This window comes from Marmota monax, unplaced genomic scaffold (assembly GCF_021218885.2).
Source record: "Marmota monax isolate L192 unplaced genomic scaffold, Marmota_monax_Labrador192_F-V1.1 WCK01_AAM20220418_F8-fsc00149, whole genome shotgun sequence".
Lineage (NCBI taxonomy): Eukaryota > Metazoa > Chordata > Mammalia > Rodentia > Sciuridae > Marmota > Marmota monax.
In genome coordinates this window covers 2,210,112-2,236,813 of record NW_026693170.1, presented here as the reverse complement: position 1 = coordinate 2,236,813, position 26,702 = coordinate 2,210,112, and the positions used below count along the sequence as shown (strand labels likewise).

The following is a 26,702-nucleotide window of genomic DNA, read 5'->3' as shown; positions in this document are numbered from 1 at the left end:
GAAACAAAACAAATGTACATTCTGGCATTCCAGCTTTAGCCGTTCACTATGTGAACTTCATTCCTAATTTACAGCTGAAGAAACCTCGGGGATTTCATAAAGATCATTATTATCAATGACATGTCTCAGTAGCACAACTTCTGAAGCTTCCCTTCCAGCCTGAGAAACAGCACGCTCAAGTCTTACTAGGAAAACATAGGCAGGGGCTCAGTTTCCCGGCTTGCTCAATGGGCAAGGCGTGAGTGGCCCTAGGCAGGTTTCAGTTGTGCTGTCCAGGGTAATGGGCAGTGACGCTTACCTGGCCCCTCCACAGCACCCAGACGCCCCTTCCCGGTCGGCCCCGCCCCCACGTCCACGTGACGCTCGGGGGTTTTCCCGTTTCCCTGGCGTGACGTCACGACGGGGGTGTAGACCAATGGGCGCTCAGGCTGGCGGCGCCGGGGAATTCCGCCGCCCCGCCCCCTCCCGCCGCCCGCCCGGCCCGGCCCGGCGCCCCCCGCAACCCCGGGCGCCGCGCGTCTTGCCCGGCCTGCGGCCCCAGCCCCTGCGCCGCTCTCGAGCCGCGATCGCCTGCCAGACTGTGCCTCCCGGTTGTCCGGCCTGTCCGCGTGCGTCTGGGCCGGCCTCCTGGCCTTCTGTCCCCACTGGCCGGGCCATGCCGAGTCGCCGCGTCGCCAGACCGCCCGCTGCGCCGGAGCTGGGGGCCTTGGGTAAGCGGAGCCGGTGTTCGGGAGAGGAGTCTGGGGCGGGGCTGGAGATGTGGGAGTTCTGGGGGTCCTGGAGCAACCTGGGGGTTCCTACAAGAGTCTAGGTATTGCGCGGGGAGAATGTGAGGGTTGTGGGACACTGTATTAGAGGGAAGGAGGCAGAGGATGATGAAGGGTCCGGCCCAAGGTACTGGCGAGGCGTCCCGCTGTAGAGTGAGAAGGGGGCGGGGCCTCACTCTGAGGCAGAGAAAGGGGCGGGGCCCGGCTTCCAGAGGGAGAAGGGGTGGGGCCTGACTGTGAGAAGGAGGAGCTGGAGCGGCTATTGAGGGGCATAGGGGCGGGGCTAGGCTCCGAGAGGGAGGAAAGGACGCGCCACGGGTGGGGCGGGGCCTGGTGGTGAGGGCGGGAAGGGGCGGGGCTTAACGCAAAGAAGGAAGCAGAACCCGACTCAGAGAGGCGAGGGGGCGGGGCCTGGCTGCGGAGCGATGGGGAAAGGCGTGTTCTGAAAACGAAGGGCGGGGCCTGGAGCAGGGAATGAAGAGGGGCGGGGCCTGCCTCCCGAGAGAGAAGGGGCGGGTGTGACTGGAAAAGTGAAGGGGTCGCGTCCGGCTCTGAGAGAAGGAAGGGGGTGGGGGATTTCCTAACAGGTAGAGAATGGGTCCTCTGAGCCTCACCTTAAGGGGAAGAGGCTCGGACAGGTCTTGGGTGTGATGAAGGGTGAGGAATGGCAGAAAGGAAAGGTCAGGACCTGTCCAAGAGTTGGCAAGGAAACTTGGCCCGACTCTGCAGGTAGGGGGAGGGGCCTGACCCAAGGGACAGGAACTAGGTGGGGCTTGGATAATTCCCTGTTCGTCTTGCTGCCCATCACCCTCTGAGACATGCCTCCCTTTCCTAGGGTCTAATGACCTCTCCTCGATCTCACTGAGCGTTTCCAGGACCACAGGTGAGCAGCCCTCCGCAGCCCTGCCCACCTGTACGTGCGGGATGGGGTCGGGGGAGCCCCTGTGTTGACAGCATTGGGCATGCCTCTGTCTGGGGGATTTGCAGAAGTCTATTTCAGCCCACCTTTGATGAGCTGTGTCCCTTCCTGCCCTTTGAGATGGCCCCCTAGGTGTCCGTACTTTCTGGACTGTTAGGAGTTTCACAGGTAAAAGTAATCACTTACTATGCAAGAAGGACCCCGGGTAGAGATTCCCCATGGTATAGCAGAAGGTAAAGACTGCCATCTTGGTCTTTAGAGCTGGCCTTGCCATGCTGGTGCCACTGCCCCCTCACTGTATGAAAGTCTGTGAGTTGCTTACCCTGTTTGGGCCTCGGCTGTCCTAATCTGTAAAATGGGCACAACATTAGTGCCTCCCTTTTAGGGAGATTGAGAGGATATAATAAGTTGATAACAGTGAAGTTGCAAAGGAGTATGTGGCACATGGTAAAGGCTCCATAAGTGTAAACTTTTAGAGGTGTAATAATAATGCTAATAATAATTTTTAGGCAGTCTATATAATAATGTTTAAACCATGTGCATTGAAATCACCCAGAGGGCTTATTAAACAGACTGTTAGGTCCTACCTGTAGAGTTTCTTATTCAGTGGGTCTGGGGATGGGACATGAGAGTTTGCATTTTTAGGAAGTTCCCAAGAGATGCTGAGAACTGTTTATAAGGTCCCTCAGCCTGTGCCTTCCAAAATTCAGTGCTGCCTAAGGAAGTGCAGAATCCTCACCAAATTCTGACACCCTGTCTGTTATAAGTTTGCTGGGATTTGGAGGGCAGGGATAGAGTCCTGACATTGTGACTGTGCAGTGGTCCCAGTTGGCTGGGTCTGGGCCTCTGTCTGGAAGTAGAATCTTGGGATGGACCTCAGGAATGCTGGGGCGGCCATAAAGGAGGTGCTGTAGCTTCTCCAGCACATGCGAGAGTTCGGGGGTGGGGGTGAGGGTGGGGGAAGGTAGGAAATGGCATTGGGGACAGATACAGTCCACGCACTGGTTCTGGTCAGGAACAAGACTTGTGTGGCCTGAGACCCAGATCTTTGGTTTCAAATGAGAGTGATTTCTGATGTCATCTATTCAATAAATATTTATCGAGTGCCTGTTCTATATCTGGCCCTGTGCTGGGCAGGGCTGGGGACATAGCAGTGACTGATATAACCCCAGCCCTGCCCTCATAGGACTCCTTCCCTGGATGGAGAGGAGAATATATAAACAATAAGTTGATGTGGGATTATAAAACGTAATAAGGGCTATGATGAAATCTTAGGGTCAATGGTATTTAACAGTAGGGTGGGGTCAAGAGACCTAGGGAGACAGAGGGAAAGTTCCCTTCATTTTCATAAACACAGGCTGGGCCTTGGGGACACACTGAGGATTGGTCAGACACATTCCCCACTTTTTGGGACTCACAGTCTGTGGGAGGAGACAGGTAGGAATCATTATAATGACAGGATATGTCAAATCCTCATCAGTGCCATGAAAATTATAAAACAAAGGGACTGGAGTCAGGGGCTTGGGGGACTATCTTGGATAAAGTGGCTAGAAAAACCTGTCTAGGAGGTGATGTTTGCACAGAAATCTGAAGGAGTAGTAGGAGGGAGCCATGCAAAGAGCTGGGAGAAGAGCATTTGGGAAGAGACCAACCTGTGCAAAGGCCCTGAGGTAGCAAATACATCATCAGCTTTCTGCTCCCATGTGACCCATCCTGGCTGACCCTGAATGGTAGCAAGTCTGTTATCTGAATAGAGCCTTGAGTAAGGAGAAGAAGTTCTTAACATTTCCTGGCTGAAAGAAGACTTCAGATAATATTAGCCAAGCTTTATGGAGGGCGTAGGGTGGTCGCATGCAGTACTTAGCAGTTTACGTGTGTGCTCTTGAAACCTGACATTACTTCCTTATGTAGGAACTCAGACCTCATTTAATAGAGGAGGCTCAGAGAAGTTAACAGACTTGTCCACGGGCCAGTGACCTCTAGGATTCAAACCAGCCCTGTGTACTGTACCCCTTAGTTGTAAAGCCGTGTCTCCCAACTTTCCCATTTCATAGACAAACTGAGATCTAGAGAAGGGAAGGAATTACCTACGTCCCTAAAAAATTGTCCCCCAACACTTTGTCTAATAGCAGCCAGCATTTATGTCTTGCCTACCATGTGACAGTTCCAAGTATTGTTTGATTTTTAAAATTATTCAAGCTTAACAAGGTAGACATTATTGTTCCCATTTTATAGATGAAGAAACCAAGCACAAAAAATTTAAGTGGTGGCACAGGGCCACACAACTAGCAGGTAGCAGTGCTTGAACTTGAACTGAAGCTGTTAACCCCAAGCTCCAGCCACTGTCACCCAGGACTCAGCCTCCCCCTGCAGCCTGGAGATGCTTAAGGGCCCCAAATCTGACTTGCCTTTGGGTCCCCACTGCATCCAGCATAGATGTGTAAGGAGGATTTTCCAAGTTGAAGTTGACAGTGACCTCAAGCAGGTCCCTTTCTCCCTCCCATCCTCACTGTCTCTGGTTCCCTAGTGGGGACCGAGGCACCCTACTGACTTCACAGATGGCTTGAGATAAAGGACGCAGGATAACCACCTTGTAAGGGGCAAAGTCTGGCTGCCAGCTGCCACTCCCGGAGCACAGAGGAGGAGGCTAGATCTGGCACAGGACAGGTCCCCAGCCAGTGGCCTGCAAGGCATCCCTGGGCGGAGCCTCTGGCTGGGCCGGACCTCCTCTCTGGGTGACTCCTAGGCTCACTTGTGCCCTCTGGGCTTCCCCTCGTCCTGTCGTGGAATGACGGGAGGTTGGTTTCAGTTTCTCCACTGCCCCTTTCTGGGTTGAGTTTTTCTGCAGGAGACAGGGGCTTCCCTGAGGACCCGGCATCACTGCTAGCCCTCTCCCAGGAAGCCGGGGGCAGTCTGGGGTGTGGGTGGGCACTGGGGCTGGGAGGATGGGGCTTGGATCCAGGCAGCTGAAGATCTGCCTCCTTGGCCCTTGAGGCTGCCTGCGAGGGCCCCGGGGGGGGGGGGGGGGGACGACAGGAAGGAACCTCCGCTCCGTTTGCTCAGAATCAAGGGGGTTCATTTTCCCCCTGGTGATAGGGCCCTTTCTCCCTGTCCCCAGCAATGCTTCCCAATCCCTGGTCTGAATGTTAGGGGAGGCGCTGGCTGAGTTTGAGGATGCCCTAATGCTGGGCCCCAGAACTGGGGGTGAAGGGAGGTTATCCCAGAAGGGGAAGATGGGGGCTGGGGGCTGATGCCCAGGAGTCATCCTAGGGTGTCTCAGGACGAAGGCTGGGGGAAGGGTCACAGGAGGGACAGGGTTGGGGATCTGTCTGGACAGATGACAAACCCTGGCCACTTTCTGAACCTTTCTTTCTCTTCCTTCCACAGATGAATTGGGTGAGTACCAGGAGGCAGGCATGCCGGAGGCTGAGGGCCCAGGTGCTCACATGGGGGCGGGGGCAGGCCTCGGGTGAGGAGGGTGACAGTGCGGCTCTCATTTGCACCGAGTCATGCTCCCAAGATCCTGAGCAGTCCTCGAAACTGGGATTCCTCAGCGGGAGTCAGCAGCCTCCGATTTACTATTATGGCCTCCTTCAGGGACGTCAGTGAGCCCGCCCGCCTGGGAACCAGGCACTGCTCTGAGCTCCGGGGACCCGTCAAAGTCCTGAACAAAGCAAAGTCCCTGCCTTCATGGAGGTGGCACAGAGAATGGGTTCAGGAGTGTTAGGGATGGGAGTCGATTTAGGGGGTGGAAGTTGAGTGGGGCTCAACTCCAAGGCCAGCGAGTGAATGACAGAGTAAGGTTAGAGCAGGCGGAGTGTGAAGGAACAGGACAGCCACAGGGGCCTGGGAGACAGGGCATCTGGCCTTCTGAACAGCTGACATGTGAATGGAGACGAGAAATTTGAGGGGAGCCGGTGTGGGTGGAGGGGGGAAAAGTGGGGTTCATTCAGGATGGCCGTGGGAAGAACAAATACAAGGCCCTGAAGGGAGCCAGGCTTCTTGGGTGCAAGGAACAGACGGGGCTGAAGCTGGTTTTCTGGAGGGTGGGGAGCTCGCTGCGGGGAGTGTGGACTCTGACTCCCAGGAGGTTTCCAAGCAGAAAAGGGACAGGCCTGGACATCCCAAAATCCCTCTGGCCGTGCACTGGGGACAGATGCAGGCTGGAAAGGCAGGAAGAGGGGGCTGTGAGCTCGGGACTGCTGTGGTCCAGGTGGGAGGTGAAGGAGGTGACCTGGGACAGCAGTGGGGACAGGGAGAATAAGCAGAAAGTAAACATTTTTGAAACCGAAACACAGAGGTAGAAGTGTGACATGGACTGGAAGTTTACCCATTTTTTTTTGAGACAGGGTCTTACTAAGTTGCTTAGGGCTGCCCACCTTGCTGAGGCTGGCCTTGAACTTGGAATTCTCCTGTCTCAGCTTCTGGCTTCGCTGGGATTACAGGCCTGTGGCACTGTGCCGGGCTGCTACACAGATATGATGGTGGGCGATGAAGAAGGCCCTTGCAGAGGCGGGTGACTGTCACCTGTAACCACGCTGCTACCAGGCAGGAAGGCTGAGGCAGGGGCCTCTCTGTGTGGCCCTCGAGAAGATGACCTTCCAGCTGGAGCCCTGGTGGCTGCTGCAGAGCAGCTGTCATTAGTGTTAGCAAGAGGCCATGCCCTGGGGGTTGGCCCTTACCTTAGCCAGGTGAGGGGTGGCACGGAGAATGGGTTCAGGAGTGTTGGGGTCGGGAGTCCATTTAGGGGGTGGAAGAAAACAGAAGCGGACCGACCCCAGGTTTCTGGCTCAGCCTCTGGGGCTGCTGGTGGTTGCGAGGAGGGGCAGGGCCTTGGCATGTCCAGCGAGGCCCTGTGCCCTGCGCCCCCTGGGGAGGCAAGGCCTGGGCCTGGAGGTGGGTGGGTGGGACAGATGGGTCACGCGTGTCTGTCTCCCGCAGAGATCATCGACGAGTACATCAAGGAGAATGGCTTCGGCCTGGACGGAGCGCCCGGGCACGGCGAGGGGCAGCCGCGCCTGGTGTCCCGCGGGGCGGCCTCGCTGAGCACCGTCACCCTGGGCCCCTCCGCGCCAGCCACGCCGCCGCCCTGGAGCTGCGCCCTGGGCCGGCTGATGCCGCCCGCGCCCGGGCCGGGCCCGCGGCCGCACCTGGTCATCACGGAGCAGCCGAAGCAGCGCGGCATGCGCTTCCGCTACGAGTGCGAGGGCCGCTCGGCCGGCAGCATCCTGGGAGAGAGCAGCACCGAGGCCAGCAAGACGCTGCCCGCCATCGAGGTGGGCCGGGCGCGCTGCCGGGACGCCCTGCACTCTTGGCCCCGGAGGGAGTGCGCGTGGTACATGCTGCCCTGCTGCTGCGGGGCCGGGCGCAGCCTCCCCCACCGGGTGCAGAGAAAGGCGTCCTCCCTGGCTATGTGGCAGTGTTTATCAAAACTGTCCCTGCCCCTAGGCAGTGCAGCCTCCTGGCTTGCAAGTGGGGCCTGAAGAATCCGAGTACCTGGGTTCCAACCCCACTTCAGCCATTTACTAGCTGTGCAACCTTGGGCAGGTGACCCGGTCTCTCTCTGCCTGTTTGCTCCTCTACAGAGTGGGATAATAATAATACCAACCTCCTGGGTTGGCTGGGAGGGTTAAATTAGTTCGGTAGACGTTCCAGGGCCTCTTCCATGGTCAGTGCTAAGTGCAGGTGAGCTCCTGGTATCTTAGTGTTTCTGTGGTCCTCATTACCCCCAGGCTTGGCCATTCCACTTGGAGGACTTTGTCATGTGGCTGTGTGCAGCTAGATGAAGAAGGGGGTTGGGTATCTGTCGCAGTCTTGTTAGGCTAACCAAGAATCCTGAGCGTGAGTGTTAATGGAGAACTGGTAAACCGTGACTGTGTGTCTGTGCTGGCACTGCTCTAAGGATCCATCTGTGAAAGCAAAAACATAAATACCAAGACTGACAGAGAAATGCCTAGAAATGCAGGTGTCCCCTGGGTATTGATGTGGAAGTGTCTCCAGAATATAGTAATAATCCAAAAAAATAAAATGCCGTGCAGAACACTGCACAAGTATTATACTAGTGTGTGTGTGTGTGTGCGCGCGCGAGTGTGAGAGAGAGAGAGAGAGATTGGAGATCCAGCCCAGAGCCTGGACCGTGCTAGGTAAGAGCTCTAATAATGAACTACACCCCAGCCCTGCAAAACAACCCAAAAAACCACACAATGGATTTTGGTTTTGGTTTTGGTACTGGAGACTGGGCCCAAGGGTGCTCTACCACTGAGCTACACCCCAGCCCTTTTTATTTTGAAATGAGGTCTCACTGAATTGACAAGGTTGTTGCTAAGTTGCCAATGCTGGCCTCATGCTTGTGAATCTCCTGCCCAGCCTCCTGAGTCCCTGGGATTACAGGTATGCACCACCATGGCAGCTCGCACGCTTTGCTGTGCGTGTTTAGCATGGGGAAGCCAACCCAGGGTCTGGGGCAAGCCCAGCACGTGCTCTACCACTGAGCTACAGAAGCTCCCAGCCCGTGCTCTGCTGTTCTTATTTAATAATATATCTCAGAGTAGCACATGTGGTGCAGGCCTGCAGTCCCAGCGACTCAGGAGGCTGAAGCAGGAGGTTCAAAAGTTTGAAGCCAGCTTCAGCAACTTAGCAAGACCCTGTCTCTAAAAAAACTCCAAAACAGTGACCTTAGCACTTATAACTTTATTTGGGTGATGAGCAGAGCAGCTGTCTGTCCTCTCTGTCCCCGCCACCCTGGAGGAGGCCAACAATTGCGGGAAAAGTTGGCATTTGAGGGTAGAAATCCTGGTTCTGTCGCTTACCTGTGAAGGGGGGGCTGCCAGTTCAGTGCTCCTCCTGGTCTCAGTTCATATGCAAAATGGGGTGCATCTCTGCCCCTGTAGGACCCTGAGAGCCTGGGCCAGCTGCCGGGTACAGGTGGCAGGCTGTGTGAGGGTGCGTGAGGCTCCTTTTCTGCAGCTGGCCACTGTTATCTTTACTTGATTTAGTTACAGGCGTTGTGGTCCGAATTGGGGGGCAGAGTGCGTGTAGGGGAAATTCTGATCAAAGAACGATGTTCTACTGCGCATGCGTGTAACTCCAGAGACTCAGGATGCTAAAGCAGGAGAAGCCCGGGTTCAAGGCCAGCCTGGGCAACTTAGCATGACCCTGTCTCAGAATGAGAACAAACAAAACAAAAGGCTGAGGGTGGAGCCCCTGGCAGGGCGCTTACCTAGCATGTGCGAGCCCTGGGCTCCCTCCTCAGTACCCGGGGAAATTGAAAAAAAATTTTTTTTCCTTTAACTGTATATTCCCAGTCACTGGGGTTTTAGGAATGGGGAGACTGTGTGTGGAGGGGGCAGTTTCACAGTCCTTCTGTGTCTTGGTCTGTATAGTGCTGGGGGTTGAGCCAGGACTTCATGCAAGCTAAGAGAGCCTCTACCAGAGCCACATCCCGGCCTTATCCCTTGTACATTTTTAACCATTAATCTGTTTTTCTAATTTGAGAGGAGATTTCATTTTTCAACTTTATGTTCCAACTTTACCTTTTTCTTTTTTCTCTCTCTGTTTTTTGGGAGTTGGGGTGGGGTGGGTTACTGGGGATTGAACTCAGGGGCACTCAACCACTGAGCCACATCCCCAGCCCTATTTTGTTTTTTATTTAGAGACAGGGTCTCACTTATCCTCCTGTCTCAGCCTCCCAAGACACTGGGATTACAGGCATGCACCACCGTGCCTGGCTAACTTTTTCTTTTCTCTTGATAAGTTATTTACTTATTTTGCAGTAACGGGATGGAAAGCAGGGCCTCAATCATGTTAGACAAGTGTTCTACCACGGAGCTGCACCCCAGCCCTCTTGACAGGTTTTGAAATTACATAATATATGCAAGAATAGTGCGGTGGATACCCATATGCCTTTGCCACATTTGCTTTATGTCTCTCTCTTTCCTAGTTGGTGCTGGGGTAGATCCCAGGGCCTTGTCCACTGCTAGTACCCCCAGCGCATCTTTCTGTCTCTTGTTTACAGAGGGAGATTTGAACTGTGAGACAGGATACTGCACCCAAAGTGTTCTGTCATGTGTCTCTTGAGAGCAAGAACATATTTTTTTCTTTATTCTTTTCTTTCTTTTTTTTTTTTTTTTTTTTTGGTACCAGGGATTGAACCCAGGAGCACTTGGCCACTGAGCCACATCCCAGCCCTATTTTGTATTTTATTTGGAGACAGGGGCTCACTGAGTTGCTTAGAGCCTCACTAAGTTGCCGAGGCTGGCTTTGGACTTTTGATCCTTCTATCTTAACCTCCAGAATTTCTGTGTTGAGACAGATGCTTTGCAGAATGCCCTACATTCTGGGTTTGTTGACTGTTTGTAGATTTGATCAGGTTATGCATTTAGGGAAAAACATGACAGTAATGTTATTGTGGCCTTCTTAATGTCTTGCATTAAAAGACCTCGGATGTTGCTTTGACCCAGTGTTGATGATGTTAAGTCAGATCCTGTGCTTAAAGTGACGACCCCCCAGGTCTCTGCATGATAAGGGATGGTTTTGCCATTGTGGTTTTAGAGTTACCCCAATATCTTAAGACTATGTTTTCCCTAACATTTTTGAATTGCGGTCTTTCCATGCCATTATTTTGGCTCTGTGTGTGTGTGTGTGTGTGTGTGTGTAAGTGCTGTGAATGGAACCCAGGGCTTCCCACTTAAGAGGCAAGCAGCTACCATTTAGCTAGCCACCAGCCTTAAATGAATAGTTTTAACCCTATTAGACTCAGTGAGATTTACAGACACTAATACCTACCTTCCCTATAGTCACCCCCCAAATTCATATTGCCATGTTGTAACATGAAGGAGTGACAGGAGGACATTAATCCAGCACATTAATGAATAAGAACACATTTATTTTAATATGTAAATGTTCAAGCACAGCCTCATGGGATACATGGATGTTAACGTTGCTTGGGCCTCTGTGTGGACTCCTGGGTACAGGGTCCACGAGGAGCAGCCTGACCCAGCCTGGCAGACCTGGTGACATTAATGCCACATGCAGGCAGCACTGGTTGAGGGAATTCTTCACAGTATCAAACAACTCTTGGTCTAAACAAAAGCTAGTTGTCTTTCAGTTCACATGGTGGTTGCAGCCCTTGAAGATTCAGTGTATGTTGAAATTATGGGAAAATACTGTTGATGTGAAGCGGGGCTAGGTTCTGGGCTCAGGTCATTTTAGACAGGTTTGTTACTGCTGTGAATTCTGGAAATATGTTCAGATGTCCTGGAGGACATGGGGTGGGTGTGTCGGACTGTCCTTGGTATTACAAACCAGCGCTGTTGGTCTGCTCCATCTTCTACCTGCTGTGGTCCCTGCCCCCCCCCCACAATGTCAACCAAAGTCACTCTCAATATCCCCTTCAGCCACTAGAGGGCAGCAGGCCCCCACGGAGACACCTTAGTTAATTGCATTTCCCTGTTGGGTGTTGGGGATTGAACCCAGGGGTACTTTACCCTTCAGCTACATCCCCAGCCTTTTTGATTTTTTTAAGTTTTAGTACAGGGTCTTGCTGAGTTGCTGAATTTGTGATCCTCCTGCCTCAGCCCGCTAGGGTTCCAGGTGTGGCCTCTGTGCCTGGCTGGTTTATTGCATTTTATATCTGGGCTTTAGGAGTGCAGAGTGGGCTTCAGAAGGACTCAGGTGTCAGCAGGGCCCAGTTGGTGACCAGAGGAGCTAAGTGACTGGCTGAGTCAGGCACAGTCTGAAGAGTCTGGTTTCTATCTGTGTTGCCTGGGGTGGCTGGTGAGAATTCTAGCTGCAATTATGGCAATACTTTTTCCCCAGTGCTGGGGAAGGAAGCCAGGGCTTCACATAAGCTAGGCAAGCGCTCTGCTGCTGGTCTACCTCTCCAGGCTCCCCATCCACTTAAAAATATATATATTTATATTTTGATCCTGGAGATTAAACCTAGGGGTGCTTAATCACTGAGCCACACCCCAGCCCTTTTTTGTATTTTGTTTAGAGATAGGGTCTCACTGAGTTGCTTAAGGCCTTGCTAAATTGCTGAGGCTGGCTTTGCAATCCTCCTGCCTCAGCCTCCTGAGTCGCTGAGATTACAGGCCCGCACCACTGTGCCTGACTGGTCCCAAGCATTTTAGATGAGAGACACTCAGCCTGTCCTGAGCCGTTGTTACCAATGTCAGGGACACTGAGTTGGCTCAAGTGGTGGCCACTGTATCTCTCTGCTGTACAGGTGTCTTTCTTTGCTTGTGATTACCCGTGTGTGATAGATTTTGTGTACATCAGATTTTTTTCAAGGTTTGTGTGACAAAGAAGTCATGTGGGGCAGATTACAAGGCCTCCCAGGTCGAGGGTTGGAAGTTTCCGGCTTTGGATAGGAAAAGAGTCTTCGCTTTTCTTTTTTTTTGTGGGGTGGGGGTACCGAAGATTGAACCCAGGGCACTCATCCATTGAGCCACATCCGCAGACCTATTTTGTGTTTTATTTAGAGACAGGTCTCACTGAGTGGCTTAGTGCCTTGATTTTGCCAAGGCTGGTTTTGAACTCACAATCCTCCTGCCTGGGCCTCCCAAGCTACTGAGAAGGAGAGGGGTCTTAAGCAAACACCCTTCCATGGCCCTGGTGGGGGGTTGGGTAGGTGGGGATCCACCAAGGACAGCCCCAGGGAGCGTGGCTTGTCTGTGATGATCCCGCCAAAGTGCACCTGTCTCCCTGCAGCTCCGGGATTGTGGCGGACTGCGGGAGGTGGAGGTGACCGCGTGCCTGGTGTGGAAGGACTGGCCCCATCGGGTGCACCCGCACAGCCTCGTGGGGAAGGACTGTACGGACGGTGTCTGCAGGGTGCGGCTGCGGCCTCATGTCAGCCCCCGCCACAGGTACCTGATCTCTGACCCCTGACCCTCGGTCATAGAGATTCTGAGGGGCCGAAGGTCGCCCAGGGAAACTAGGGCAGGGCCAGCCTGGCCACACCCTCCCTGCTGCATTTCCCCCTGGGGAAACTGAGGTCTGGGGCAGCCACGGCCTCACTTCAGCCTGCAACCCTGCCATACCCCGTGCCCTCCAGTGCTGTGCACCCCGTTTTGTAGAGGAAGAAACTGAGGCTCAGAGAGGTGGAGGAGCAGGTAGTCGATGGCAGGGCTGGGGCTGGACTCCAGAGCCGACTTATCTGAAGGCTTAGTCCTTCTCTCACTCTACAATCTAAATATTTTTATCAAATGAAAGATGTAAAAAACACGGCACCCTTGATCACAGCCGCTCTGGAGTCTGAGGCTGGAGGGTTGCAAGTTTGAGGCCAGGCTAGGCAACTCAGGAGACCTGCCTCAAGATAAAAGAGTAAATAAATAAAAAGGGCTGGAGATGTGGCTGAGGGACAGACGCTGGCCCAGCATTCCCAAGGCCCTGAGTTCATCCCCAGCACTGAAAAATAATTCTTTTCTCAGAAAGAAAATCTTTGGCCTTCTAGCTATGTTTTCCTAGAAACAACTGAAGATATGCCACATATATGCAAGCATATATCTTTTTTTTCATATTTATTTTTCAGTTGTAGTTGGACACAACACTTTTATTTCACTTGTTTATTTTTATGTGGTGCTGAGGATCGAACCCAGGGTCTCGCACGTGTGAGGCTCTATCGCTGAGCCACAACCCCAGCCCACATATCTTTTTTTTTATATATATATATATTTTAGTTGTAGTTGGACACAATACCTTTGTTTTATTTATTTATTTTTATGTGGTGCTGAGGATCGAACCCAGGGCCTTGTGCGTGCTAGGCAAGTGCTCTACCTCTGAGCCACAATCCCAGCCCCAGCACCACATATTTTTTTTTTTTATTTTTATTTTTTAGTTGTAGTTGGACACAATATCTTTATTTTATTTGTTTATTTACTTATTTTTAATGTGGTGCTGAGGATTGAACCCAGGGTCTCACACATGCTGGGCTAGCGCTCCACCGCTGAGCCACAGTTGCAGTCCCCCAGCACTAATCTTTTTTAACAGACATTCACAACTTGTTTTTTGTTTCTGCTGCTAGGCATGGAACCCAGGGCCTTGTGCATGCTAAGCAAGTAAGCAAGTGCTGTATTACTGAGCGGCAACCTTGGGCCCCTACATCTTGATTTTTTGTAACAGTACATCTTAGACCTCATTCCCTATCAATATATTCAGAGCTGCCCTATCCTTTGTCTTGGCTATCTAGTATTCTACTTCATAGATGGACACAATTAACTGAAACTGCTCTCTATTAATGGGCACCTCTGATGGTTCCAGTGTCTTGTTGCTCTGTGGCTAACAGTGCTGAGAAATATCTTTAAAGATATGTCATTCTAGATAGGTGTAGTTGCACACGCCTGTAATCCTAGTGGCTCAGGAGGCTGAGGCAGGAGGATTGTGAGTTCAAAGCCAGCCTCAGCAACATAGTCAAGCCCTGAAGCAACTTGGTGAAACCCTGTCTCTAAATAAAATAAAAAAGGGCTGGAGATGTGGCTTGGTGGTTAAGTGTCCTTGGGTTCAAACACTGGTACTAAAAAAAAAAAAAAAGGTATGTCATTCTTTAGGATTAGTTTCTAAAAATGAAGTTGCTGACTCTAAGCTGATATATAATTTTTGGGGTACTAGGGATTGAACCCAGGGTGCTCAACCACTAAGCTACATTCCCAGCCCTTTTTATTTATTTTGAGACAGGGTCTCCTTGAGTTGCTTAGGGCCTTACTAGGTTGCTGAGGCTGGCTTTGAATTCAGGATCCTCCTGCTTCAGTCTCCTGAATTTCTGGGATTTCAGGTGTGCACCACTGCGCCCGCCTTGATGTATAATTTTAATGATTTATCAATTTAGTGAAAACATAAGCTCACTGAGAGCAGGGATTTCATCTTTTCTGCTCCCTGCTCTATTCCCAGAGCCTAGCACAGTGCCTGGCATGTAGAGATGCTCAGGAAGCACTTGGGCAACCAATTACTGCCAAGTCCTGCAGTTCACAGTGTGGCCAGCAAGCGGGGAGGGGGGGCGTCCTTCCCCATGTGCTGTTGGATGAAGGAGCTTGGCCAGGGTGTTCCAGTGGTACAGATAAGGCAGGTTCCCGGGTCTTCCCAAGAACCCCAGGCCCTTCCTGATGCCGGGTCCAGGGGGAGCCCCCAGCAGCGTTGAGGCCCGCAGCACCCCCTCACGAGCACTCCTCCCCCAGCTTTAACAACCTGGGTATTCAGTGCGTGAGGAAGAAGGAGATTGAGGCGGCCATCGAGCGCAAGATCCAGCAGGGCATCGACCCCTACAATGGTGAGTCCCGGCCCCACCCCTGCCACGCCCCCTCTAGGCCCCGCCCCTGCCCCACCCATCCTCAGCCTTCCTGTGTCCCCACCGCAGCTGGCTCCCTGAAGAACCACCAGGAGGTGGACATGAACGTGGTGAGGATCTGCTTCCAGGCCTCCTACCGGGACCAGCAGGGACAGACCCGGCGGATGGACCCTGTGCTCTCTGAGCCCGTTTATGACAAGAGTGAGTGCAGGGTGCTGTGGCAGTTAGGATTGTCCTTGGCAGCAGGGATCAGAAAGCCCCCTTAGTGTGGCATGAACAAACAGGGAATTATTTGTCTCATTGACTAAGTTTGTGCACATTGGTTTAGCTGCTTAACATCATGAAGTTTCCACAGCTCTGTGACTCTCAGCTTTTCCTTCACGGTCACAAGATGACTGCCACAGCTCCAGACATCATATTTGTGTTCAAGACATGATATAGGCAGCATCACTCTGTGTGGTTGTACAGATCGCACCCTGCCTATTTTGGGGGATCAGCATTTACTGTGTAGCTAATGAAAATGGTACTTCCTGATTTTGAGAATGCACAACAGTGACCCCATAGAGCCCTAGGGAAGAGGCATCACAAAGAATAATACCTCTTTCTCTTTTTTAAATTTATTTTTTAGATTTAGGTGGACACAGTATCTTTATTTTATCTTTATGTGGTGCTGAGGATCGAACCCAGTGCCTCATGCATGCTAGGCAAGCGCTCTGCCACTGAGCCCCAGCCCCAGCCCCATACCTCTTTCTTTAGTAGATAAAAAGTTTATATTCTCCAGAATCTCCTTGGAAGGCTTCTGCTGATGTCTTATTGGTTAGAACTTGGTCCCATGGCCATACTGAGTTGCAAGGGGATCTGGGTATGTAAGTATACAGGCTTTTCAACCTGAATAGAGGGGTACAGACTGGAAGAGGAGCTTGGGAATAGCTGTTCGGCTTTAGCCAACCTGCAGTGACTGCCACAGCATCTAAATGAGGAAGGACAAGCCAAGCACAGTGGTGCATGCCTGCAATTCCAGCAACTTGGAAGGCTGGGGCAGGAGGATTGCAAGTTTGAGGCCAGCCTCAACAACTTAGTAAGATGGTCAGCGACTTACTGAGTCCTGTCTCAAAATAAAAAACAGTGAAGGGCTGGGGATATAGCTCAGTGGTTAAGCTTCCCTGGATTCAATCCCCAGTACCAAAAACAAACAAAACAAACAAACAAAACACCCAGTAGAGGACTAGCACAGTGCTTCAGGTCTGGTTGCATTCAGACCTCACGGTGTCACTGGGGGGGTCCATCTAGTTCTGTCCCCCAGTTGTGCTTGCTGCATGTTAAGAGTCCATCCTGCCAGGGCCTTCCAGGGCTGTGTGCTGATACCTCTCCTGCACTCCAATGAGAGCTTTTAGCATCTCTCACCCAAATTTCTTTTCAATATTGAGAATTGAACCCAGAGATGTTCTACCATGGAGCTACATTCCCAGCCCTTTCTTATTTATTTTATTTTGCTACAAAATCTTGCTATGTTGCCCAGGCTGGCCTCAAACTTGCCATCCTCCTGCCTCAGCCTCCTGAGTCACTGGGATTACAGGTCTGCACCAACACACCTTTTTTTATATTGTGTTTTGAGACTGGGGCTAAGTAAGTTGCTGAACCTGGCTTCAAACTTAGGACCCTCCTGTCTTAGCCTCCCAAGTTGCTGATTACAGGCCTGCCTTACTAATCCTGGCTCTTTCCTAGTATTTTTGCTAAAAAATCTCAGGGCTGTCTCTCATTGGCCTGCGTTTGGTCATTTGCTCCTCCTTGACCAATCAGCTGTGGGTAGGGGAGGTGATGATCTGATTGGCCCGATCTGGGGCTTGTGATCACTGCTGAGCTGGTGAAGGGACTCAATCCTACCCAATCCCCTTGACTGAAATGGCCAGGGGCAGAGGGAGGTGTGTCTTGAGGGAAAGTGGTGTCCCCAAGAGGACTCTTCACAGAAGAAGGGCTGGGACTGCTGGGCAGGCAGAGCAGCGGCACTGCTGGCCGACCGGTGGCCTCTTCCTCCATCTGAACCAGGGTGCCCTGCCTCCTCAGTTTCCTGCCTTCCCACCGCCACTGGGTGGAAAGGTACCTGGATTCTTGTTTTCCCTTATTGGCCTCTTCCTCTCCCTCCTCCCCAGAATCCACGAACACGTCTGAGCTGCGGATCTGCCGCATCAACAAGGAGAGCGGGCCGTGCACGGGGGGCGAGGAGCTCTACCTGTTGTGTGACAAGGTGCAGAAAGGTGAGGGCCTGGCTGTGAGCCCGGGGGGAGGGGGCTGGGGGTGTGGTTAACCAGGATGGCAGCCTGGAAAGATCCAGAACCCTGCCTTTGGGGTCAGACGGCTCAGGCAGTGGGTTCATCCTGGCACCTGTCCCTGAGCAAAGGTGGTGGCCTGTGAGGGGCCCAGGCTGGGTGTCTGGCAGCGTGGCCGTCAGTCTGCTCCCCATCCAGGAGGCTCTGATCTTGGTGGAGAAATTGCCTATGTGCTTTAGGGGGGGCAAGTGGGAGGCGCTGGCCCAGCACAGGCAAGACCCGGGGACCCTTATGACAGTTGTGGTAAAGGATGCTAAGAAAGCAAACCGGACAAAAGAAGTTTCTTGCATTTGCATCTATTCAAATGTCCCTTGCTTCAAAACAAAACCCCAAAAAACTAACAACTAAAAAAAACCAAAAAACCCTACCTCCACCCAGAACCACCAGCTGAGGAGAGGGCCAAAGGCTGTCTGCCCTTGTGCTGGATCCATTTTTTCTATATCTTCTGCCGTTTCTCTCTCTCTCTCTCTCTCTCCCCCCTCACCCCCACCCTCTCTCTTTCCAGTACTGAGGGTTGAACTCACACATGCTAAGCAAGCTCTACCACTGAGCCATATCCCCAGCCCTTTTTACTTTTTATTTTGAGACAGGATTTTACTAAGTTGCTGAGGCTGGCCTTAACCATACCATCCTCCTGCCTCAGCCCCCTGAGTAGCTGGGATTACAGCCCCTGTGCTGGGATTCTTTTACATTTTCCATCATGTGACTGTATCATAAATAGCATCACCACCAACAATAATGACATCTGTCTCTCTCTCTGTTTTTTGTGGTGCTGGAGATGGAACCCATGACCCCACCTGCATCCTCAGGGTGCACTCGGCCACCAGCTACATCCTTGGCCCATGACATTGCCGTGTTCTAACTACATGCCAAGCTTGGCTGCGTGCTCTTGGTGTGCATGGTTTGTTAGGTCCTCCAGTCACCTCACCAGGTGGCAGCCTGGAAAGATCCAGAACCTATGAGGCAGACCTTGTTATTATTCCCCATTTAATAGATGAAGAAACTGAGGCATGGAAAGGTTAAGTAACTTGCTTGAGGTGACACAGCTGGTCAGGTGGAGACAGGATTTGAATTTAGAAAAGAAGACTCTGAAAAGAACAATCCTTCTACCATCAGCGTTTCTTCTAGGAGGAAAAATATAGAGTTGGAGAAAAATCACAGGAAGTTGGTAAAAATAATATTTAGTACTTTTTTTTTTCAAATGAGGGAAGGAGGCAGATTTGAAAAAACATCTGGAGAAAAGTCACTTTCCAGAGTCGTGTTTAAGGTGATGGTGATGATCATAGCACTGATCGTGACAACAGTCATGCTCTTGGAGTCCTGGGCCGACTCACGTGATCTTCTCAGCAACCCCTGAGGTCGTCTGATTTTCCTGTCACAGTGAGGAGACTGCTCTCAGCAATGCCACTGCCTTCCTCGAGCCCTGGCAGAGCTGGTGGGAAGAGCTGTGGCCTCCTGGGTCCCCGCCGAGGCTCCACTGCTCGCTGATCGTGTGACATTGGACAGATGACTTCACCGCTCTGTATCTTTGTCTCCTTCTCTGTATAACAGGGTACCTAATGGCATCTTCTTCATAGGGTTTTTGTCTGACACAGAGGCAACCTGTATGTATCTGTCACCTAGAACCTCAGCACTGGTGTGTCAAGAGGCAATTCAGTGAGATGCGAAAAAGAAACAGGCAGGCGTCTCAGTGAGCCCGACTTCCCTCCAGCAGCTGTGGGAAGCCTCAGTGCCTCCAAGCCTTGGTTTTCCCTTCTCTGATGAGGGTGTGCAGAAAAGAGTGCACATAGCAGATCTGAGACCTCTGTCCTTCAGAAGCCCTTCTTAGAGCTGGGTGCAGTGATGCACATCTGTAGTCCAGTGACTCAGGAGGCTGAGGCAGGAGCACCTCAAGTTCAAGGCCAGCCTCAGCAATTTAGTGAGGGCCTCAGCGACTTAGTGAAACTCTGTCTGAAAATGAAACAAGTAGGACTGGGGTTGTGGCTCAGGGGCAGAGTGCTTGCCTAACACAAGTGAGGCACTGGGCTCGACCCTCGGCACCACATTAAATAAATAAATAGATAGATAGATAAATAAAGTTAAAAGAAAAAAGTAAAAAGGGTGGGAATGTAACTCTGTAAATCGCCCCTGGATTCAATCCCCAGTACCAAAAAAATAAAGTAAAAATTAAAAAGGGGTGGATGGGGGTGTTGCTTGGTGGTAGAACACCCCTGGGTACCATCTTCAGTACCACAAAAATAATAAACAAAGAAACAAATAACTTAAATAACTAGCTCTGCTCCCAGAGGTTCTGGGAACATGGGTTTGGGGAGGTTCCCACCTTCCCTAGTGGCCAGGAGTGGCCTGTCATGACAGGCAGACATGGGGGCTGAGCTTCCTCAGTGGATGTGTTGCTTTAGTTTGTTGCTCGGGGGCTCCCATGGCCCCTGTGACTGCTCACGGGAAGGACTCTTGGCACCTTGTGCCTGGTTCCCCCTGGACTGCGCTGCAGGCACCAGCACCCTGTCACTGTACTGTCACTATAACAGATCACAGTCATGGACATGGCCGCCCATTGAACTCTGCGGGTCCTCAGAGTCCATGGCTCAATCTGAACATGGTCGTGGGGCCCTCTGACATTGTGAGGACAGTGATTTTCCCTGCTTCTTGTGTTGCCCTAAGGATCAGATGAGATAACTTAGGATGCTCAATTTAGGATTTTTGACTCTAGAATGATGGTGTGAAATTAATATACGTTAACTATGCTGGGAGCGGTGGCGCACGCCTGAGATCCCAGCAGCTTGGGAAGCTGAGGCAGGAGGATCTCGAGTTCAAAGCCAGCCTCTGTGAGACCCTGTCTCTAAATAAAATACCAAATAGGGCTGGGCATGTGGCTCAGTGGTCGAGTGCCCCTGAGTTCAGGCTCTGGTACCTCCACCCAGAAAATCAGCTGCAGCTCCTGCTCAGCCCCACAGTCACAAGGGGAAAATACCAACAGGCCAAGTGTACCCGTGCTAAGCGACAGTGCTCCATAGTTTACCTACAGTCAATGCCTTTTCTTTTTATTTATGTAATTTTTGGTGCTGGCAATTGAACCCAGGGGGACTTTACCACTGAGCTACATTCCCTGCTCTTTTTTGTTTTGTTTTGAGAGAGGGTCTTGCTAAGTTCCCCTGCCTAGTCTTGAACTTTTGATCCTCCAGAGTGGCTGGGATTACAGGTGTGAGCCTCCCTGCCTGGCCTGGGGCATTTTTGACCTGAGATATTTTCAGCTCTGGTGGGTTTGCTGGGATGTAATGCCATCATAAGCCAAGGAGCATCTGCATATGAAAATATATGAACTACTTAGTGACTGTCCCACGGGACGTGCTCAGGTGAAAGCTACCTGCCAGGTGATTAGCTTCACGTTAGGAATATGAGGGCTGATTTTGAGGGTGGCTGAGCTGGTTCGGCTCAGAGGGCCACTCGTCCCCACTGGCATCTCTTTCTCCCTCCAGAGGACATCTCGGTGGTGTTCAGCACAGCCTCCTGGGAAGGCCGGGCCGACTTCTCCCAGGCCGACGTGCACCGCCAGATTGCCATCGTGTTCAAGACGCCGCCGTATGAGGACCTGGAGATCGTGGAGCCTGTGACTGTCAACGTCTTCCTGCAGCGGCTCACGGACGGGGTCTGCAGCGAGCCGCTGCCCTTCACGTACCTTCCTCGGGACCATGGTAACCACGGCTCGCCCGGGTGACCCACCGGCCAGCCCAGCCTGGCCAGGGATGAAGCAGACCAGGAGGAGGCAGAAATGGGGGGGGCTGCCTAGCTGGGGGCGCTGCTGCCTCCTGGCTTTGTGACCGTGGCCTCTCAGGGCTGTAGCCCTTCTCTGTGCAAAACAGACACGGTACCTGTCACGGGGCGTTAGGGTTTTCTCACGCATTCCTTCAGCCTCTCTGCTCAGTGTGGCCCTATGCTGGCTTGTGCTGGGGACACAGCAGTGACCAAGAGAGCCCCTGGCACTTCCTTCATGAGGCTTACAGTCCTTTGATGGGGGAACAGCTCTTCCCCACAGTGACGGTCAGAGTGACTCGACTGGAATGGGGTGGCTTGGGGACTTGGGGCACCTGCTCAGCCTCAGGGGTCAGGGAGAGCAGCTGCGCCGAGAACACAGGAAGACTGATGGGTGGGAGTTGAGGAGAGCATGTTAAGCAGTGGAAATAGCAAGTGCAAAGGCCCTGGGCCAGATTGTGTTTGGCATGTTTCAGGAACAACCAAAAGGTGGGTATGCCGGAAGTGAATTTAGATTTTATTCTGATTAGGATGTGGATATCTGTTTGCATTGGTTGGTCAAGAACCAGCTCAAACTCTTCCTAAATGGTCTAAGATTAATTATTGCTTTGCTACTGTTGCTGATGGATTGTTCTTTGTACCACCCCCCCCCCACCCCGTGTTTCTAACAGACAGCTATGGTGTGGACAAGAAGCGGAAACGGGGACTGCCCGATGTCCTCGGGGAGCTGAACGGCTCTGGTGTGTTCCCTGTGCCCCCTTCCACACCCATCCCCAGGACCTTTGGAGGGGATGGCTGATCCCACTGTCCTTCCCTGTCCCACAGTTGAGGGGTCCTTATCTCTGTTTCCCCTTCCTTTAGACCCCCATGGCATCGAAAGCAAACGACGGAAGAAGAAGCCAGTCTTCCTGGACCACTTCCTGCCCAGCCACGGCCCAGGTGGGTCCCGGCTTCCTGCGAGCCTCTGGCCCTGGGATGGGCTGAGGAAGCACGGCAGCCCTGCTCCTCCAGCAGCTCCCCCGGCCAGCCCTCACAACAGAGCCGGCCACAGCAAAGGAAAGGAATAGGTTCTGGAGACAGAGTGGAGGCAGCCACGCCAGGCCGGTGGTGCAAGTCTATGATCCCTAGGCTGGGGCGGGAGGATCAAAAGTTCAAAGCCAGCCTCAGCAATGGTGAGGCGTTAAGCAACTCAGTGAGACCCCGTCTCTAAATAAAATACAAAACAGGGCTGGGGATGTGGCTCAGTGGCCAAGTGCCCCTGAGTCTAATCCCCAGTACCAAAAAAAAAAAAAAAAAAAAGGAGGCTGCCATCCCATCCCTGCTGGGCAGATGATTTGCTCTCACTATGTACTCACCTCGCTGAGCTTTTCAAATTTAATGTAGAGAATGGCCATCCTGAAGGTGCTGCTCTGTTCAGTCTCACAGTAGCTGGATAGAAGACTGCCCTGGAAACCCGGTGCTCTGGGATGAACAAAAAAAAATTTTTTTTGAAACAGAATCTCACTAAGTTGCCCAGGCTGAATTCAAAGTCATGGTCCTCCCTCCTCAGCCTCCCCAGTAGCTGAGATTACAGGATGCACTGTCACACCTGGCATAAAAAAATTTTTTTTAAGTGTTTATCTTTTTACGGACACTGTAAGAGAGCCCTCAGTGCTCGGTATGGGCTACTCATTTAGTCTGCACAGTCATCCTATGAAGGAGGTTCTGTCATTCCACCCATTTTATAGGCAAAAAAACTGAGGCCTAGAGAGGTGAAGTCTCTTACCTGAGGTCACCATGTGTCAGATCTGCAGTGGAGCAGGGAGTTGGAAGACTAGGCATCTGTATGGAGGGATGATGTGGGTGCGCCATGTATTGGATGGTACATCAACAATGGTGGACGCAGCCAGCCAATCTCAAGTTCAGGGCCTTCTCCATCCTGGCCACCCTCTGGGCTGTGCTACTACTGCCTTCATTTCAGCTCACATGCCAGCTCCAGGTCTCACCACTCCAATCCTAACTGGCTGCCATCCAAAGAAGCCTTCCCACCCACTGACCCACTAACCCCCAGCTCTAAAAAAGCTTCCTGCCAAACACCCAGCCAGTCCAGGGCACCCACCCCTGAGCCAGCCACCAACCACTCCGGCTGCTGAGCCATGGCCACTCCAGCCAGTCCCACCCTGGAAGTTAGCAGTACTACAGGTTGTCCCCACCCTCTCTCAGCTTGTAACCAAGGCCCAACAGCTCCAGCCCTAGCAACCACCAATTCTAGCGCACTCCGCCAACCTCTCTGGTCCCCAGAGCTCTCTATCTGATCTGTTCATTCATCCTCTCTATCTGTTCATTCATTCATTCTCTCTATCTGATCATTCATCTATCTGATCTGTTTCTCTCCCTCATTCCTGAGGCAAAGCCACCTTGGCACTAGGGTAACGGTTAGCAGCACAGCCTGAGGATTTACTTTGGGTTTGAAATGGGTCCACAGTTTTGTGGCTTTGTGACATCTATGCCTCAGTTTGCTCATCTGTCAGATGGCGACTCTACCTCATGCTATAGGGCTAGAGCGTGTCACAGAGCTAAGGCAGCCTCTGTCCCCAGTTCTCATGATTATGCCAGAAAGATTTCAGAAATATCACCCAGAAGCAGGCATGAGTTTATAAGAAGGGACAGGAGAAGGGGAAGGGGACACTCTCAAGGGAGAGGGTGGGTCCTCTCAGAGAGGAGGTGGATGGTATACCCATCCTGCCCTACAGTTTTATTGGGATCCAGGAAGTTTCCAGAGTCCCCCCGCCCCCCAGGTCCACCTCTTAGCTTTTGTTTTGTTTTTTAAGTTGTTGATAGACCTTTATTTATTTATATGTGGTGCTAAGAATCGAACCCAGTGCCCCACACATACCAGGCAAGTGTGCCACTACTGAGCCACAACCCCAGCCATGACTTTTTATTTTAACTTCATTTATTTTTTCCGTGGTGCTCAGGATTGAATCCTGCAACCTCAGGTGTGCTAGGCAAGTGCTCTACCCCTGAGCCACAACCCCAGCCAACCTATTTAATTATTTATTGTGGTGCTGGGAATTGAACCCATGGCCTTGTGCATGTGAGGCAAGCACTCTACCAACTGAACAGTATCCCCAGCCCTACCTCTTGATTTCTGATGACTTTTGATTTCAGGATGACTTTTTAAGTCCCCATTGCACATGGTAAAGTTCCAAGGCAACTCTGAGTCACTTTGACCCTTGCTGACCAGTTCTAATTGGAACTTGTTCTTATAGATTTTATGGTTAGGGGCAATTATTCTTATCTCCCTGCTTTCTGTGTAAAGGTCACAAAAATCTACCCCCCCCCCCCCAGGGTAACTTGTGTTCTTATCAGCATTTCAGGCCTGCATTTCCCGTGCAGGTTACAGGTTATTTCTGAGGAATATCCTATGAACTTAAGCCAGACAGGGCCTCGGGTAAATTGTGTTTTAAAAGCAAGCATGGGCCTGGCACCATAGTGCAAGCATGTAATCTCAGTGGCTGGGGAGGCTGAGACAGGAGAATCCTGAGTTCAAAACCAGCCTCAGCAATGGCAAGGTGCTAAGCAACTCAGTGAGACCCTGTCTCTAAAAAAATACAAAATAGGGCTGGGGATGGGGCTTAGTGGTTGAGTGCCTCTGAGTTCAACTCCCAGAACCCCAGCCCCCAAAACAGCAAGCATGTGGAGGTCAGCACAGTAAGCCCAATTTATAGAATTATTCCCTTAAGCTGGTGTTCCCATCATTTGCGTCTGTAACCTCTCACTGTTAAGGTCCTTGTCAGAATTTAGTGAGATCATGTCATAGTTATTTATTATAGTAGTATATTAGGAATTTGCTAGAAATCAGGAATGCCATGTGCATTTGTTATGCTCATATTTAACTGTATTCATATCAAAACCCAAAATAAAAGGAGCTTTAACAGGATAGAACTTGGGGCTGGGGCTGGGGCTCAGCGGTACAGCACTTGCCTAGCATGTGTGAGGCACTGGGTTTGAGTCTCAGCACCGCATATAAATAAATGAATGAAATGAAGGTCAGTCAACAATAAAGAAAAGATTAAAAAAAAAAAGAACTTCTCCTCTCACATAAAGAGCACAACGATAGCTCTCCAGGTATGATCTGGTGGCTACAAGGTCATCAGAAACCCAAGCTCTTTCCATTTTCAATTTGCAGTTTCCACCTCCTGCCCAGGTTCCACTTAGTCCCGTGTCCGCATTAAGCTGTACGGGATGCAGGGACTATGACTAGGTCTGGGTCTCGTCTTTTTTTTTTTTTTCTTTTCTTTCTTATGGTACTGGGGATTGAACCCAGGGGTGCTTAACCACTGAGCAACATCCCCCCTTTTTTACATTTTATTTAGAGATAGGGGCTCGCTGAATTGCTTAGCACCTTGGTAAGTTGCTGAGTCTGGCTTTGAACTCCCAATCCTCCAGCTTTAGCCTCAGAGCTGCGGGGATTACAGGTGTATTAACCTTTGTTGATTAGGTTTGTCTTATCCGAAAAAGAGGAAGACAGGCTCCAATAACACTTATCATTTCACTTTCCATCTTGGGGACTGATAATTTAGGAATCTCACTGGTGTGGAGATTTTGCTTCATTGAAGGTGGCATAGCAGCTCCTCCCTTTCCACATTCTTGGTGAAAACTGCTCACAGCCCTGCAGGAGTGTGGGTTTGGTCCTGGTTTCCCAACTAGACAGCTTTGTGTGACTTCCAGTTATTTTGTCTCAGAGTTTCAGTTTGCTTATTATGAGAATGGTGATAGCCTCTACCTCAACAATGCATTTAGTATGGGGTGTTGTGTCTGGATTAGTGTTTTGCCAAAAGTTGGCCCTAAGTCCGCTGCACTTCTCTTCTCATCCCCTAGGCCCGTACCTCCCGCCCTCAGCCCTGCTGCCAGACACAGAATTCTTCCCCGGTACCGTGTCCCTGCCCGGCCTGGAGCCTCCCTGCGAGCCTGACCTCCTGGATGACAGCTTTGCCTATGACCCCACGACCCCCACGTTCTTCACTATGCTGGACCTGCTGCCCCCAGCGCCGCCACTCGTCAGCTCTGTCCCCGCCAGCGGGGGTGCAGGGGTCGCAGTCGGGGAGCCCCCTGGCCCCGAGCCACTGACGCTGGACTCCTACTCAGCCGCCGGCCCGGGGGACGGAGGCACCGCCAGCCTCGTGGGCAGCAACATGTTCCCCAATCAGTACCGCGAGGCAGCCTTCGGGAGTGGCCTCCTGTCCCCGGGGCCTGAAGCCACGTAGCCCGCGGCGCCAGAGGAGAGGCACTAGGTGGGGAGGTAGCTGGAGGGACCCTGCGAACCCGGCCAAGGGTCGGTCCAACGCCCCCATCCCCCTGGGCCCTTGGTCAGCCTTCGACCTCGGTATCCTAATCGGACATGCTCAGCTTGGCGAGAAGCTCGGCAGCACTGGTCTCCCCTTATTTTACAAAAGAGAAAACGGAGTCGGGAGAGAGAAAGGGGCGCGGCCCGGGTGAGACGCCCACCCGTGGGGGGTACCTTCTCTGGACGTATCCCGAAAATAAACTCTACAGGAGTAAGGCGGCAGACCCGCGGCCCCTCCCCAGACCTGACAGTGGGCGGGCATTTTCCCAATAAAAATGTTGATTCTTGGGGGTTCCTTGTCTCCGCTTGGGAAACACCGAGCGTGTCG

The 26,702-nt window shown here is 51.9% G+C and overlaps 1 protein-coding gene and 1 long non-coding RNA gene across 3 annotated transcripts; one reads left to right on the top strand and one right to left on the bottom strand.

The window, feature by feature from the left end:
- Positions 1-481: 481 nt before the first annotated feature.
- Positions 482-26,661, top strand: Relb (RELB proto-oncogene, NF-kB subunit). Of its 2 annotated transcripts, none has more exons than XM_046455594.1 (12): positions 482-710; positions 1,603-1,650; positions 5,074-5,082; positions 6,628-6,962; positions 12,397-12,554; positions 14,859-14,950; positions 15,038-15,169; positions 17,119-17,223; positions 20,772-20,987; positions 21,717-21,785; positions 21,907-21,984; positions 25,909-26,661. In XM_046455594.1, the coding sequence occupies exons 1-12, from the start codon at positions 656-658 to the stop codon at positions 26,292-26,294; spliced, it is 1,683 nt and encodes a 560-aa protein (XP_046311550.1). In that variant the 5' UTR covers positions 482-655; the 3' UTR covers positions 26,295-26,661. The 2 variants fall into 2 exon arrangements, with proteins under 2 accessions (XP_046311550.1, XP_046311544.1); XM_046455588.2 differs by having other exon boundaries at positions 5,074-5,124.
- Positions 15,579-26,673, bottom strand: LOC124100200 (uncharacterized). Its single transcript, XR_006854190.2, has 4 exons — positions 26,549-26,673; positions 22,811-22,866; positions 22,401-22,506; positions 15,579-19,245 (listed from the first exon to the last, which is right to left on the bottom strand). It is a non-coding gene; the product is annotated as an uncharacterized LOC124100200 (long non-coding RNA).
- Between the last annotated feature and the right edge of the window lie 29 nt (positions 26,674-26,702).

Coding starts and splice junctions, on each gene's coding strand:
- Relb (XM_046455588.2), top strand. CDS start 656: ATGCCGAGTCGCCGCGTCGCCAGACCGCCCGCTGCGCCGGAGCTGGGG. Junction 711..1,602: donor GCCGGAGCTGGGGGCCTTGG/GTAAGCGGAGCC, acceptor TCCCTTTCCTAG/GGTCTAATGACCTCTCCTCG. Junction 6,963..12,396: donor AGACGCTGCCCGCCATCGAG/GTGGGCCGGGCG, acceptor GTCTCCCTGCAG/CTCCGGGATTGTGGCGGACT.